General features: G+C 42.9%; 1 protein-coding gene across 1 annotated transcript in view; it reads right to left on the reverse strand.

Annotated features, from left to right (window-relative positions):
• Positions 1–11,282, reverse strand: part of TRPC6 (transient receptor potential cation channel subfamily C member 6) — a 104,799-nt gene extending 93,517 nt beyond the window's left edge. The window contains exon 1 of the mRNA XM_054187774.1: positions 10,887–11,282. Within this exon, the coding sequence (XP_054043749.1) occupies positions 10,887–11,029 (143 nt within the window). The 5' untranslated portion in view covers positions 11,030–11,282. The remainder of the gene's footprint in view (positions 1–10,886) is intronic.
• Between the last annotated feature and the right edge of the window lie 798 nt (positions 11,283–12,080).

Below are 12,080 nucleotides of genomic sequence, written 5' to 3' on the forward strand. Positions count from 1 at the left end.
CTCAGGTCGTTAAAGATCCTCAGACAGCTTTGTAAAATTAGAGGTGTTAGCCTTGCTGCCTCTGTAAATCCCTACCTGGATTCTTCTTTAAGTTTCCCTTCCTGTTATGTATTAAATGTTGTTGCTGATTTTAGGCTGGAAGTGGCTGTGGGGTAAGAAATCCCAGTGTATATTTTATATATCAACTTGTTAGGTAAGATCATTATTATTTTATCATACAAAGCAGTGCTAAAATTTCACTGTCACATCAGTTGCTGTTTACCTACCAACATGCTCGCATCAGAGGTTGCTAAATGATTAAATAGCTTTCTGACTTAATCCTCTAAAATTCTTTTCTGAAGAAAAGTGGAGAAGATTAACTTCTACCACTTCATACTGTAGGCAGTGGTTCATTCTGCAGACCTTCTGGCAATACTGCTATTGCTGACTTTTTTGTTAGCTGCGCTCAACAAAATGTTTAAATAGAATAGGCCAGATCTTCAGAAACTTATGTTCCTCTCCCACTCTAATTTTTCTTGCTGTATTTGTTGCTTAGTTGTCAATTCAAGCTACGGCTATTCTTCCTCCAGAGTATCTGCCATGCTGCTGTAACTCCTTGGCCTGTCCTGGACAATAAGAGGCAGTTACAGACTCTCACCCTCACCAACCTCCATGGGACTCGAAGCAGTAACACGGACTGCAGCCCAAAATTTCCAGTGATACTGATGTTGTGTGGTTTTAGTTTTTAAGATCCTGAAGTGAGAATGCTACTGTGAGGCCATACAAAATATTTAGTATCCTTGGAAAATTTCATCCCATCCCCACTACCCAAAAATGAAGTTGTGTTAACTAACTTTTGTTAGCGCTACCACCCTTTGATCCAATTTTTGTTACCAGTCATTGCATTTTTCAGTTCAGATTTCTACACTTACAGAGAGATACGAAAACAAAATAGTACATTGTAAGGGGGGAAGTTTCATTTTAAGACGCACTTGAGAAAGCTACGAAAGCAGCAGTCTTCAAAAACTGTCTTGAGAAATTAATAGGAAACTTGTTCTTAAAGGGAGAGGAAAAGAAGAGCTACAGAGAGGAAGAGTCATTGCCACCATCCAGCAGCCTGCTCTTTGCATATAACTTGTCAGATAATCTAGTGACAGCAGGACTTAAATGTCTCTATGGAAATTTCAGTTCTACTGCAAATATCCTCAAGTATCCCACTGCACCAAAGTTAATTTAATTTCACCTCCCTGGTACAATGGTGCACACTGATCCTATACAGACCCCGAACCCCCTGAGCAACCATCATAGTCCATGTGCTCCTACCAGGACAAAGGAAAGCAAAAGCCAGGCAGTGGACGTGGTGCAGGCAGATCCATGAGCATATGGATTTGTCCTTTGTTTCAGAGCTAAGAGAGGCTCCAGAGTTCTCAGAGCATGTGATTTCCCTTCAAGAAAGCACCACCAGTACTATGTACATTTATAATAACTTCTAAAAAGACTCCTCTCCCACATGTGCCCAAAATAAGACTTCCATGACCTTTAAATTACCTCTTCAAAATCTTTCTCCACTTAATACACTTGGGTCATAGCAGACTTATTGGACTTAACTATAAATTAACAAGTCCAGAAGGAAAAACAAAAAGAAATATATCTTCAACTCATGTATAATCCATGCAGATAATAAACTAGAAATTTCAAGTACATGTGATATTTCATTAATAAATTTTAAAAAACACTTGAAAATTGTAAGTAATTTTAAATTAGCTTAAGGAAATAATGCATAAAACCAAAGATTAGCAGAGTGGAACTAAACTAATATAGAAAAATCAATTATTGCATTGCAAAACAGACGGGAAAACTGGTTTATAGTCTTCAATCATGAAGAACAGTTGGTTAGGAATAATTCTCAAAGACACTCATTATTTTTTCTGAAAGGATTACCAAAAAGAAAGAAAAAAAATAATCAATACAATGGTTCTGATCCCACATAAATCACTAAACATGGTTAGAAACTCACAAAATGTGACTGTAAACATTGGCACATACTGCGAAAGCTTAGGAACAAGAACCCTACAATCCACTATTTTAACTAACGTCTGGATCTTTCCCAGCTCTAAGATCCCTGTGTGGTGGAGTTTGCAAGTCCACACATACTCTCCTGAGCTCAGTTGTTTCATGTGGGACGGATGCAGGAGCCCACTGCTAAGTGATCAGACGTATCAAACACCATCCCCATCACAGGCCCCCACTCAAGAGCGTGGTTCTGCTACGCGTGACTCAGCATGTGCGTGGGCACCTGGGGAAGGGCGGGCACTTTCCTACACCATGATTAGCAGAGAAATGGTAATCGTGATGTTCACGGCACGAGTCTCAACGGCACAGACCTTCAGAGCTTTGCAATGCCACTTTACAAAGCAACCTCCCACAAGCCGCACCTCAGTTAGAAGAATTTCCTGGATTCACGCTGGTGGTACCGCTGTTACGTTCTGCTGCGATGAGCCAGGTGCTGTAGAGGTGTTTAATTGACAGAATCCGTGATTTAAAACACTGCTGTTGTAAGAACCGCTCTTTCTGCTGCCAAGCACCCAGCAGCTGGAAGGCTGACAGCTGGACTGTGTGCAATGCGTCTGTTTGCAATGCACTTCAAGAGCCTTACAAAAAGTGCCAAGTATTGGATTATTACAGCTTGGCAGGCCTAAGATGTGAACACAGAGTAGGACTAACAAAGTTTAGCAGTCTGACCTGGCTACCTGTTCTAAAAAAGGGGAAAAAAGTCATGTCTAGAACAGCTGAAACATGTACACCATGGGCAAAAATCTTATAGAAGAGAAAGAAAACATAAATCATTCCTCAAAGATGAGGGAATCTTCCCCTTTTGAAAGGCTTCGAAGCAATCAGTCATCATTCCTCAATTCAGTCAACGTGCATGACAGGAGAAACCCAGACTGGGCCAGGGGGAAAATCAGCACAGCCAAATGTCCATTGGAACTAACACCAGTGCTGACAGAAGACGATGGGAGGCAACAGAGCAGCACTGTAGCCCACCCGGTCAGTCTGATGGGCTGCCAAGTCTCTTCTCCACCTCCTCGGCCTCAGGCTGGTTGCTCTCCAGCTCCAAGTTAGACACCGCCTGCTTGCATGTGGTGGGTCCCCATGTGTCACAGTGAAACCAAGGTCCCCTCTTTTCAAACTAACAATCCAACCAGCTCCATAGTAGTTTCTCCTTATTAGCAGCAATTAACCAGCACCTGATTAGATATATATGAGGTCTCCTGTGCAGCTCAGGGATTACCATCTGCTAAACATCTCCAGCAAAACTCCCACTACCTTCAATAGACCAGGACTTACCTCAAAAGAATATGAGGTGCCATTTTTAAGAGATGCACATTTCATTCAAGATTTGTTAACAAAGCAGCAGCTCATGGAAATTCTCCAGTCTATATTCTGTAAAATTGCTAGTGCTGCACCATACAGACCTTGTGATCTGTACTGTTTTCTGGCATATTTTTAAACCAAGTTTGCATTAACTGTGATCTTTTGGTTCATGATCTTTCTTTCTACCAGCATGGGAAGGCCTCACGGATACTAAATAATTTTTTAAAAAAATTCTAAACCCCTCAGTAATTTCATCTCTTCACAAAGGTAAATACTGACATTAAAACCAGTATTCAATCAAAAAAGAACTCCAGTCACGTTCTGAGCTGGCAGTGGGCAAGGTTGGTTTTGTTTTTAATTAATGATGTATAAGGGAGAACACTAACAGCTGTATGACTAAGGGCACTACTGAAGGAATGTTCAAGCGAAGAGGCGGGCATCACATCTACTTCATGATTCATGATTTCTATTATTATTACTATTTGTCGTTTTTATTTCAGCACTACTATGGCACATTAAAAGAAAGCGGCCCATCCACAACAAAGCTTTCAACCAGCAACTCCACATCCACAGCACTGCCATTTTGTTCAAATTAATAACTTTTTTTAAACAAAAGGAAATTATGTTTAACTCTTGCAGAAAACAAGCCACCCACATTTCCCACATAGCTTTGAGAACACCCCTGAAATGACAATTCTTGATATGCAGTTCCTCTTCTACTCCACTCACTTGGGGTTCTTGTACCCAATCTCATTTGGTACAAGAACCAATTTCATTCCTAGTGCCAAGGCTTGTGTGGTTTTTTTGGGTTTTTAAAATATTGACAAATTTTTATTTAGATTTATTATGTTGAGGGGGACAATAGAGCTGTGCTGTCAATTGTACTAATGATATGAAAAAAGCGTAGCTGTATAGAAACGGATATAGAAAATAAAACCAGACTTTAATTAGTCATCTTCACATTATATTCCATAACTTCTGTTTTGCTAAAAATATTAAACTTGATTATGTATTTGTCACTGATAAACAAATAATAACCACTGCAAGATAAAAATGTTAATCCATTCCAAAGAAAACTGCAAGTAATTTAATTATCACTAAGCCTTTTGTCCACATTTAATTATCAAAACTTACATTTAAATACTGCTTATCAACGCAAATCCTTTAAGCCTCCTGTTGAGTAGGCTCTGTGCGCAAGTGCCTACACTCACAAGTATGTGCGCAAACATGTATGTAAGGCTCGTTTTATGCACTTTAAGACTCAAGCCCTTTGCTAAGTCATTGCCTTGCACTGCGTTACAGTTTGCGGTATGAAACAAAGTTATAATGAATTTGATCAAGATAGTTTAACCGCCAAAATTTTCTTTTGCTCATGTTTGCAGAGCTGGAAAGTCTAAACACAGCATGATGAGGTAGACCCACCATGCCAAGTCACTTTTATTTGGGGATATTGATACTTGGCAGGAATTTTTCAAGTAGCCGGTTATTATAACCTCCAGGTTCTGTGGGGGGAAGTGCTGCTGGGAGGGTGTTTGACAAAGAGCACACTTGCTATTAAAATTTGCAGTGAAAAGTATGCCATATATATCCCACACGTTTCTTAATCACTACTCCACCTTCCTCATGCAAATTTAACAAACGACTTATATTTACATGGAAAGCTTCAAGTTCTATAAAATTAGGTCCCACAGGGAGGCGATTTTCATTCATTCGGTAACTACGTAAGAGTGATCCATAAATATACCCTTTTCTTAAGAATGGGTAAGCCTACAGAAATACTGCAATGGGTCAAGCAAAATTGATTATGAAGTATTAGCATAGGAAACTGTTCAGGTGACACAGCTGACCAAAGGAAGTTCACTGAAATTAGTGAGCATACACAGTGAATACGAAAGTGCCTAACAACTAAACGAAACAAATCCCTCAGATCGTCACCAAAAATGAAGATACGTCGTTCAATTCACCCTTGAGAGGTAATTTTCAGGCTGTATATCAGTTTCTGCATAAGATCACTGCTTTCTCAAACAGCTTCGAACCATAAAATAATCTGGTTGAAAACCGCATCTCCAGAATACTGAGTCTGCTCCAGGGATGTGCTGGAACAGAGCACTTTGAAGACCAAGAACCATTACCCAGCCCTGGCCACTATTGGGCACTTTATGGACTGAGCTGATGGGCAAGCTAGAGCAGTACTCACTAACAGACCCCAGCTCTCCAAGGTGAAATAAATATTGTCCATCTGCTTTGCTGCTCTTTTCAAAGAAACCTTTATTGAATGTCTCGCCCAAAAAAGAAAACGACTGTTGTGGTTTCTTTTTTTCCTCATTTCTGATGAGGCAGGAAACAGACCACGTGATTGATATTTTTTTTACTAATTAATCTGTCAGACTGAAATATCAAAATATATTTCCTTTTGATTAAAAACATAATATTTATTTGTTATTCTTCATTCAGATTTAAAAAAATGTATTCAGGGGAAAAAAAGCAGAACTCAACATTAAGCGTACCTTTAGTTCAAAGTGAAGCATTCTCTTCTAGATTCTTGTAGGAAATGCAGCGGGAACTAAAAGCTGTATTTTCTGGGGCTTGGTAATAATGGTGATGTTCTTTTACCCAAGACTTCAGGGATTAAATTCAGTCACCCAGAATATGAGAGATATAGACATGATTTTTTTCCCTGCGCCCAGTAGGAAGTAGAACCATTAGTCCTAATTCACAGGAAAGTGTTCCATCTATTAGGCTAAGAAGGAAAATTACCCCCCCCCTTACTAACTCTTCTACCTTTTTGCTATCAACAAAATTATTGCAACACGTTTCAGAAGACACAGCATCTCAGCAAAGAGACTAGCAATCTGAAACACAGCTGCCACATTGCACAGTACTCCCTGAAGAGATTATGTCTAATGAAGAGTCTGGAAGATAATTTTACAGGTCATTTCAAGCAAGATAGTTGAGGCTGGAGATGAAAAAGATGTTATTCCAATAGCAGAAACTGTTACAATGCAGGCAAGAAAGAAGCTATTAAAGATCTTATTTAACAAAGAAAATGTTTTAAAGTATGTATTGGGTTTGACAGTGCCGAGAAACACTTGATCTGAAAACCACAAAAGCTGAGGAATAATCTATGCCTCAAGGCAGTTATGCACATCAGAATCCCTTTTCCCCCTGTTTTCATCTGATAATTTGTGTGCCTCATCTACTTTACAACTGACATATTAATGCATAATTGTCCTTCCTCATGTGTATAAAAAAATATATTTATTTTTCACAATGCTAAATATTTCAAAGTATAAATAAGCAATATAACTAGATGTCTGGCTGCATTAGTGTATTCTTACTAGCTTAGTACGCTGACAATTTGTTCTTCAATAACATTTTTTTCAGCAGGGAAGTTTACATACAAGTACTATCACTTTCAAATCCCACTACACATCAGCACTCAGATTTGGGGTTAGACCTTAAAATGCACTTTCCATCCTGTTTTAAACTACAAAACTGGGCTCTTTGCCAATGAAATACTTGCACAAGAGGGAAAAAAAAAATGTATCCACGTTTTTGTATTTCAGGAGGCAATCTTCTGACACCTATGTCACAATGTATTTTTTGATACATTAGGGGTGAGACGTGATGACTAGCTGGAAGAAGACTGCTAGAGAGACTTGCATATAATTTATAATATACAATTATTCAGTTCTTAAAAAGTAGCCTCATCTTTTGGCAACCATTTAATTACAAATACTGCAAATAGCCTGAAGTGAGTTTTTCCAAACATCAGTTCCGAATTTAAAAGAAAAGCAAGATTTTTCAGCACAAAATCCCATTAAAATTTCATTTTGCACCATACCGCAAGTAAAGGTAAGTGTCTTCTATCCACTTACTGATAAAAGACTGTGTGACCCTACTTGGCACGGCTGCTGAGCCCAAGGTACCTTTCTGAAGTACTTTGCTGCTTGTTTGCAGCAAAGGGAGCAGCTACCTCAGACACAGCAAAGCTGTTCTTCAGGAAGAGGGGGGCTGAATTCATACTCATTCGATGTGATGCACGTTGTTAAGCACAAGTACTGAAACTCAAAGAAAGCCTCAAATATATGAGTAAGTCTGTAAGGTCTCTTGCTACTCACAGTCAGTTAACATTGACAGGTCAGCATCTCAAATACTTTTCTGATTTACAGATAAGATAATATTTAAGCACCTTTGTCCTGGTTTGAGGTAAAACAGAACCGATTTACTGTCAGCCTTAACTGAATAACCCAATCAGTGTTGCTGAATTCATTGACACAAAATCAAGCCAGCTGGTTTGAAAACTGACAATTATTCTGATTTTTAACGTGACTATGCTATTTTACAATTAATGAATCACCTGGGGGGGGAAAGGGCAAACAGCGTCTTTTATTAAATAAACATTTATTTGCTGTTATAAAGGGACTGTATATCAAAGCTCAGGAGCAACACCACTGAACTAAAGCAGCAGTTTGATGGATTAGGGCTTTAGCTACAAATACAAGAAATAGTTCTCTTAAAATGGCTATTTTAGAATCCAGCCACTGTACCACTTAAAGGCAGTCACAAAAAAACACATGAAAAACATGTTCTACAAACAACACACACAATAATGTTAGCATTAGCACTAAATCACCACTTGAGGAAAACTGTTCCTTGGTATCAAACTACTTTTCAAGCAACAGTTACATGCCATATTACACCAGTAAGTGCGTCACCCTCTCAGTAATGTTTAAGAGGAGGTACACTTCAGCTTTTTTTGGACATCAGCTGTATTCTGCATTACTGTTCTGCATTAATCACCATCACAGAAGATGTTCCTGGGGCATTTCTGCATGTACAAGTGATGCCTATGATTTCCCAGACAGTTTGAAAAAAATACCCTTAGCAATTGGATATATTAAGAAATACTCTTAAGTGAAATGTAAGTAGCTTTAGTTAAAACATTTTAATACACCAACTAATGTAATCTCGAGGGTTATTTTTTTTTGTGTTTGCATTTAAGCACAGATGTACCATCCCATCTCAAGGGACATGTAGCTCTATCTCAATGGACAGACCCACAGACCTCATGTCTCAGACTCATAATCCAACCGGCACCAAAGATTCATACGAGGACTTCCAGGGCAAAATATGGCAGCATGAGCAGCTCCCTGAGCTGCCACATTTCTGGAGAAGTGGCTAAAGAATAAACACTGATAAAGCATGTATGGACATGACACAGACAGAGAAGGCACACACACTGAGTCCAAGCAGATTCATGGCACGTGAAATACAGATTTTACGTAATTTATCTGTCAGGGTAACACCTGCCCTTCATCAGCAGTATCCTTGGGATCTCTAGAGACCTTATGACTCTACAGATACAAGGTTAGATTCATATAACACTCTCTACCATAACAACATCAGGACATACTGGTCATCTGAGGATTTTCAAACAAAGTAGAGAAAACTATTCTTACTCCACGACAACCACAAAGATTAGAAATATTATATCCTAAACACGGGCCATCTGATTACATACTTGGCCATTTGAAGGCCACTAGTAAAACTAATGACTTCTGGCTAAAAAGAGAGATCTGCAAAATGTACCTAAAACATGTAGGTGGAATTTCAGCAGGAAAATTCAAAACCTGTGTTTAGTAATCACCATACCCTGGAGGAGCCTATACTCATTGCATTCATCCCTGCCAGACAAGGAAGTCCTTGAAGTGGTTGCGTGTAGGTATTGTCTACAGGAGCCTGTGAAGTGGCTCCTTTCCACAACCAGAGAAGCCCCAAATGACAGCTTCCCCATGCCTATCATTCACCTAAAATACAAGCACTGCTCGCTAAAGCACCCTTTTTAGTAGCGATTATATGCATCTGAGAAGGGGCACATTCCTCAAACTTATACCCACCACACGTTATCAGGTAGCTTCTGTCCATTCTCTCAAAGACTGATGGAAACGCCCTCCATCAAGGAAGGACTCCAGGGTCCAGTACCTACCTGTACCACAGAATCAGTCATCTAAGGCCTTGACATGACACAACTGGAGATAAATTCCTGCATTTAGTGCTACCCTAGTTCTATGAAGAAACTTGACTAGGATGTAGGCTTTCCTTATCGCCACCTTGAGATGATGAGAAGCTATCTCCACACTTGTGTGCTGGACCAAGAGCAGCCAGCATAAGCTTATACTGCTGAAGTAAAAATATCAGCACTCCACAGACCTTGCAGATTTTGTTTTAAGAGATGCTTTGAATCCCTTACGCAAGATGTATCTTCTTGTAGCTGCATGACCATTCTGAATGAGCACACAGCAAAGGAACTTCAGAATTGCCATATTAGTTTTCACAGCTGAAGTCCACGAGTCGTAACCAATCTCTTAACTAATCATCATGAGGTTTTTCTTTGGAAGGCATTCATTAGACAGATGCAGTCATATATTTTGAGATGGAGTTTAAGTCCAATGTGCAATAATGTATGCTCTTATAGCTACAGAAGCATACTGAATTAATACTCTACAAAGACACTTAGCAAGAGCAACACAGCAGTGAATTCTGAAAACTCTGGTTGTTTTTAACTGAGTTTATAAATATTCAAACACTGAGTGTTGCCAGTTTCCTTACTCCTTTTCTATATCCAGGTAGTTGGCAAGCAGCTGCTAAGTCCCTCATAGATAAAACAGCAAAAATTAGGAGAGGTTGCTAACTGTAATTTACCAGGTAAGCAATAAAATACAATTTGTACAAAAGAAAGTGCACATCTGGTAATCACCTGAGATTTTAGGGCTCATCTCACATTGCTTAATACCCATTTTTCCCCTCTGTGGGATGCCTTCTCCTCAGAAGCATTAACAAGTGGTAATTAAAGAAGTCATGCTGACAACACATAACGCGAGGGACACTGTCAATACTGAATGTCAATTGACCTGGCTGTTAAAAACTGCAATTCCTGGAACCTTTATAATTTATGTTTCGTTTAGTTCTTTATTGCATGTGCTATTATGCCCTACTTCTTTAAATGACAACTACTCGGCAAAACTTAGAGAATTAAATTACACGAGGCTACACGATTTTGACAAAACGCAGTAACGAAAGGACTGTGGTTTTACGAACACGCCTGTAACGTGCACTCTCCCTGTGGGAGAAACTGCTCGTAGGAGTTAAAATTTCCGTAACTCCACTAAACCCATCGGATCCCGCCAGGTTCACGGAAACCCGAGGTCCCTCGCCCCGCTCTCCACAGCGAGCCGAAGCCGTCCTTCGCCTCCCTTCGCAGCGGGGCAGGTACCACGGTCCCTCCTCGGCGGGAGACCTCCCCCGGCTGGGCTGGGGGTGCTCGGGGTGCTGCTCCCCCGCCCTCCGCAGACACCGACCGCCCCGCTCCCCCACCGCGGACCGAGCCCCCGCCGCGGGCATTTCCCGCCGGTCCCCCCCGCCCGCCACCACCCGTCCCGCCGCCGCCTTTCCCCCTCCACGGGAGTCAGCGCCCAGCCCGGCTCCCCGGTCCCCTCACGGAGAGCCCCCCCAGGGCCGGCGGGACTCACACGGGGTAGAAGGCGTAGGGCGGCAGGGCGCTCTCCTCGCAGGGCTCCGCGTCCAGCAGCAGGTAGTCCTGGCTGTCGTTCCGCCGGGCGCCGGCCGCCGGGGAGCTGCTCTTCCGCGGGGCGTAGGGCTGCGCCTGGCTCATCGTGGCCCGCGGCTGAGCGCCCAGACGCGGCGGCGACGGCGGCGGCTGCCTGAGGGCGCCGCGGAAGCAGCGCGGAACCGGCCGGAGCGCGGCACTGCGGCTCCGTCTCCTCACGGCTCCGCGTCCCCCCGCGGACGGAGGGCGGGACGGGTCCCTCCGCGCCCCGCCGAGGGGTTGCGGTGCCGACCGGTGCCGCCTCCGCCGCCCCGGGTGCCGCCGCCCGCCGCGCCGGAGGCCGGGCGCAGCTTGAGGAACAGCGGGGAGTAAAGTTTGCGGCGCGTCAGCTGCGGCGGCTGTCCCCGTCCGGCGGGAAGGGGCGGGAGGTGGGAGGGCGGCGGGCTCCGCTCGCCTCCCCTGAGGGGCTGCCGTGTCTCCGCCGCGCCGCCCTCGCCGTCCCGCCCGGGCCCGCCGGCTTCGAGGCGGTGCTCGCCCGCCGCCGGGCCCGGAGCAGGCTGTGGGCGGTCGCCCCGGTGACTCCCCACGCCGCGGTGACACCGTCTCACCTGCGCGGGTGCGGCGAGGCCTCCTGAGTAGCGGTGTGCTGCAAAACAGCCCCCAAAAAAGAGGGGTAGTGTTCTAAAGGCAGCCTCGGCGGGGACAGGGCTCGCCTCCAACCACTTGGGACAAAACAGAGCCCGCGGTGGTTTGGGAAAAATCACGCAAAGGAAAGCTTGGGATCTGGGAAGGGAAGCACCTGAGAAAATAAGAAATGTCGCCTGGAAGCTGGGAGAGATGCACAAGTATCATGGGGAAGATGGGAAATAATCCTAGGGGCAAATCCTAAAACAGTCTTCCTCTGTTATAGCTTGGAAATCCTGCGAGTGCTGGGCTGGTGGCTGTTCACAAACCCTCTTCCATCTGTGTCACAGCAGAACTTGTTTTTATCGCCTCTAATAATTTCATAGAAGAACCGGGGCAAATTATCACTTTTCTTAGCAAACAAAACCCCAAACAAACAAACAAACAAAAAAAACAAACCCGATAGTTTTGCAGTAACAGCACTTCAGCAAAACTCGGTCCACTTGTATTTCTCAGTTTTGCTTCACTGGTA

This window comes from Rissa tridactyla, chromosome 1, assembly GCF_028500815.1.
Source record: "Rissa tridactyla isolate bRisTri1 chromosome 1, bRisTri1.patW.cur.20221130, whole genome shotgun sequence".
Lineage (NCBI taxonomy): Eukaryota > Metazoa > Chordata > Aves > Charadriiformes > Laridae > Rissa > Rissa tridactyla.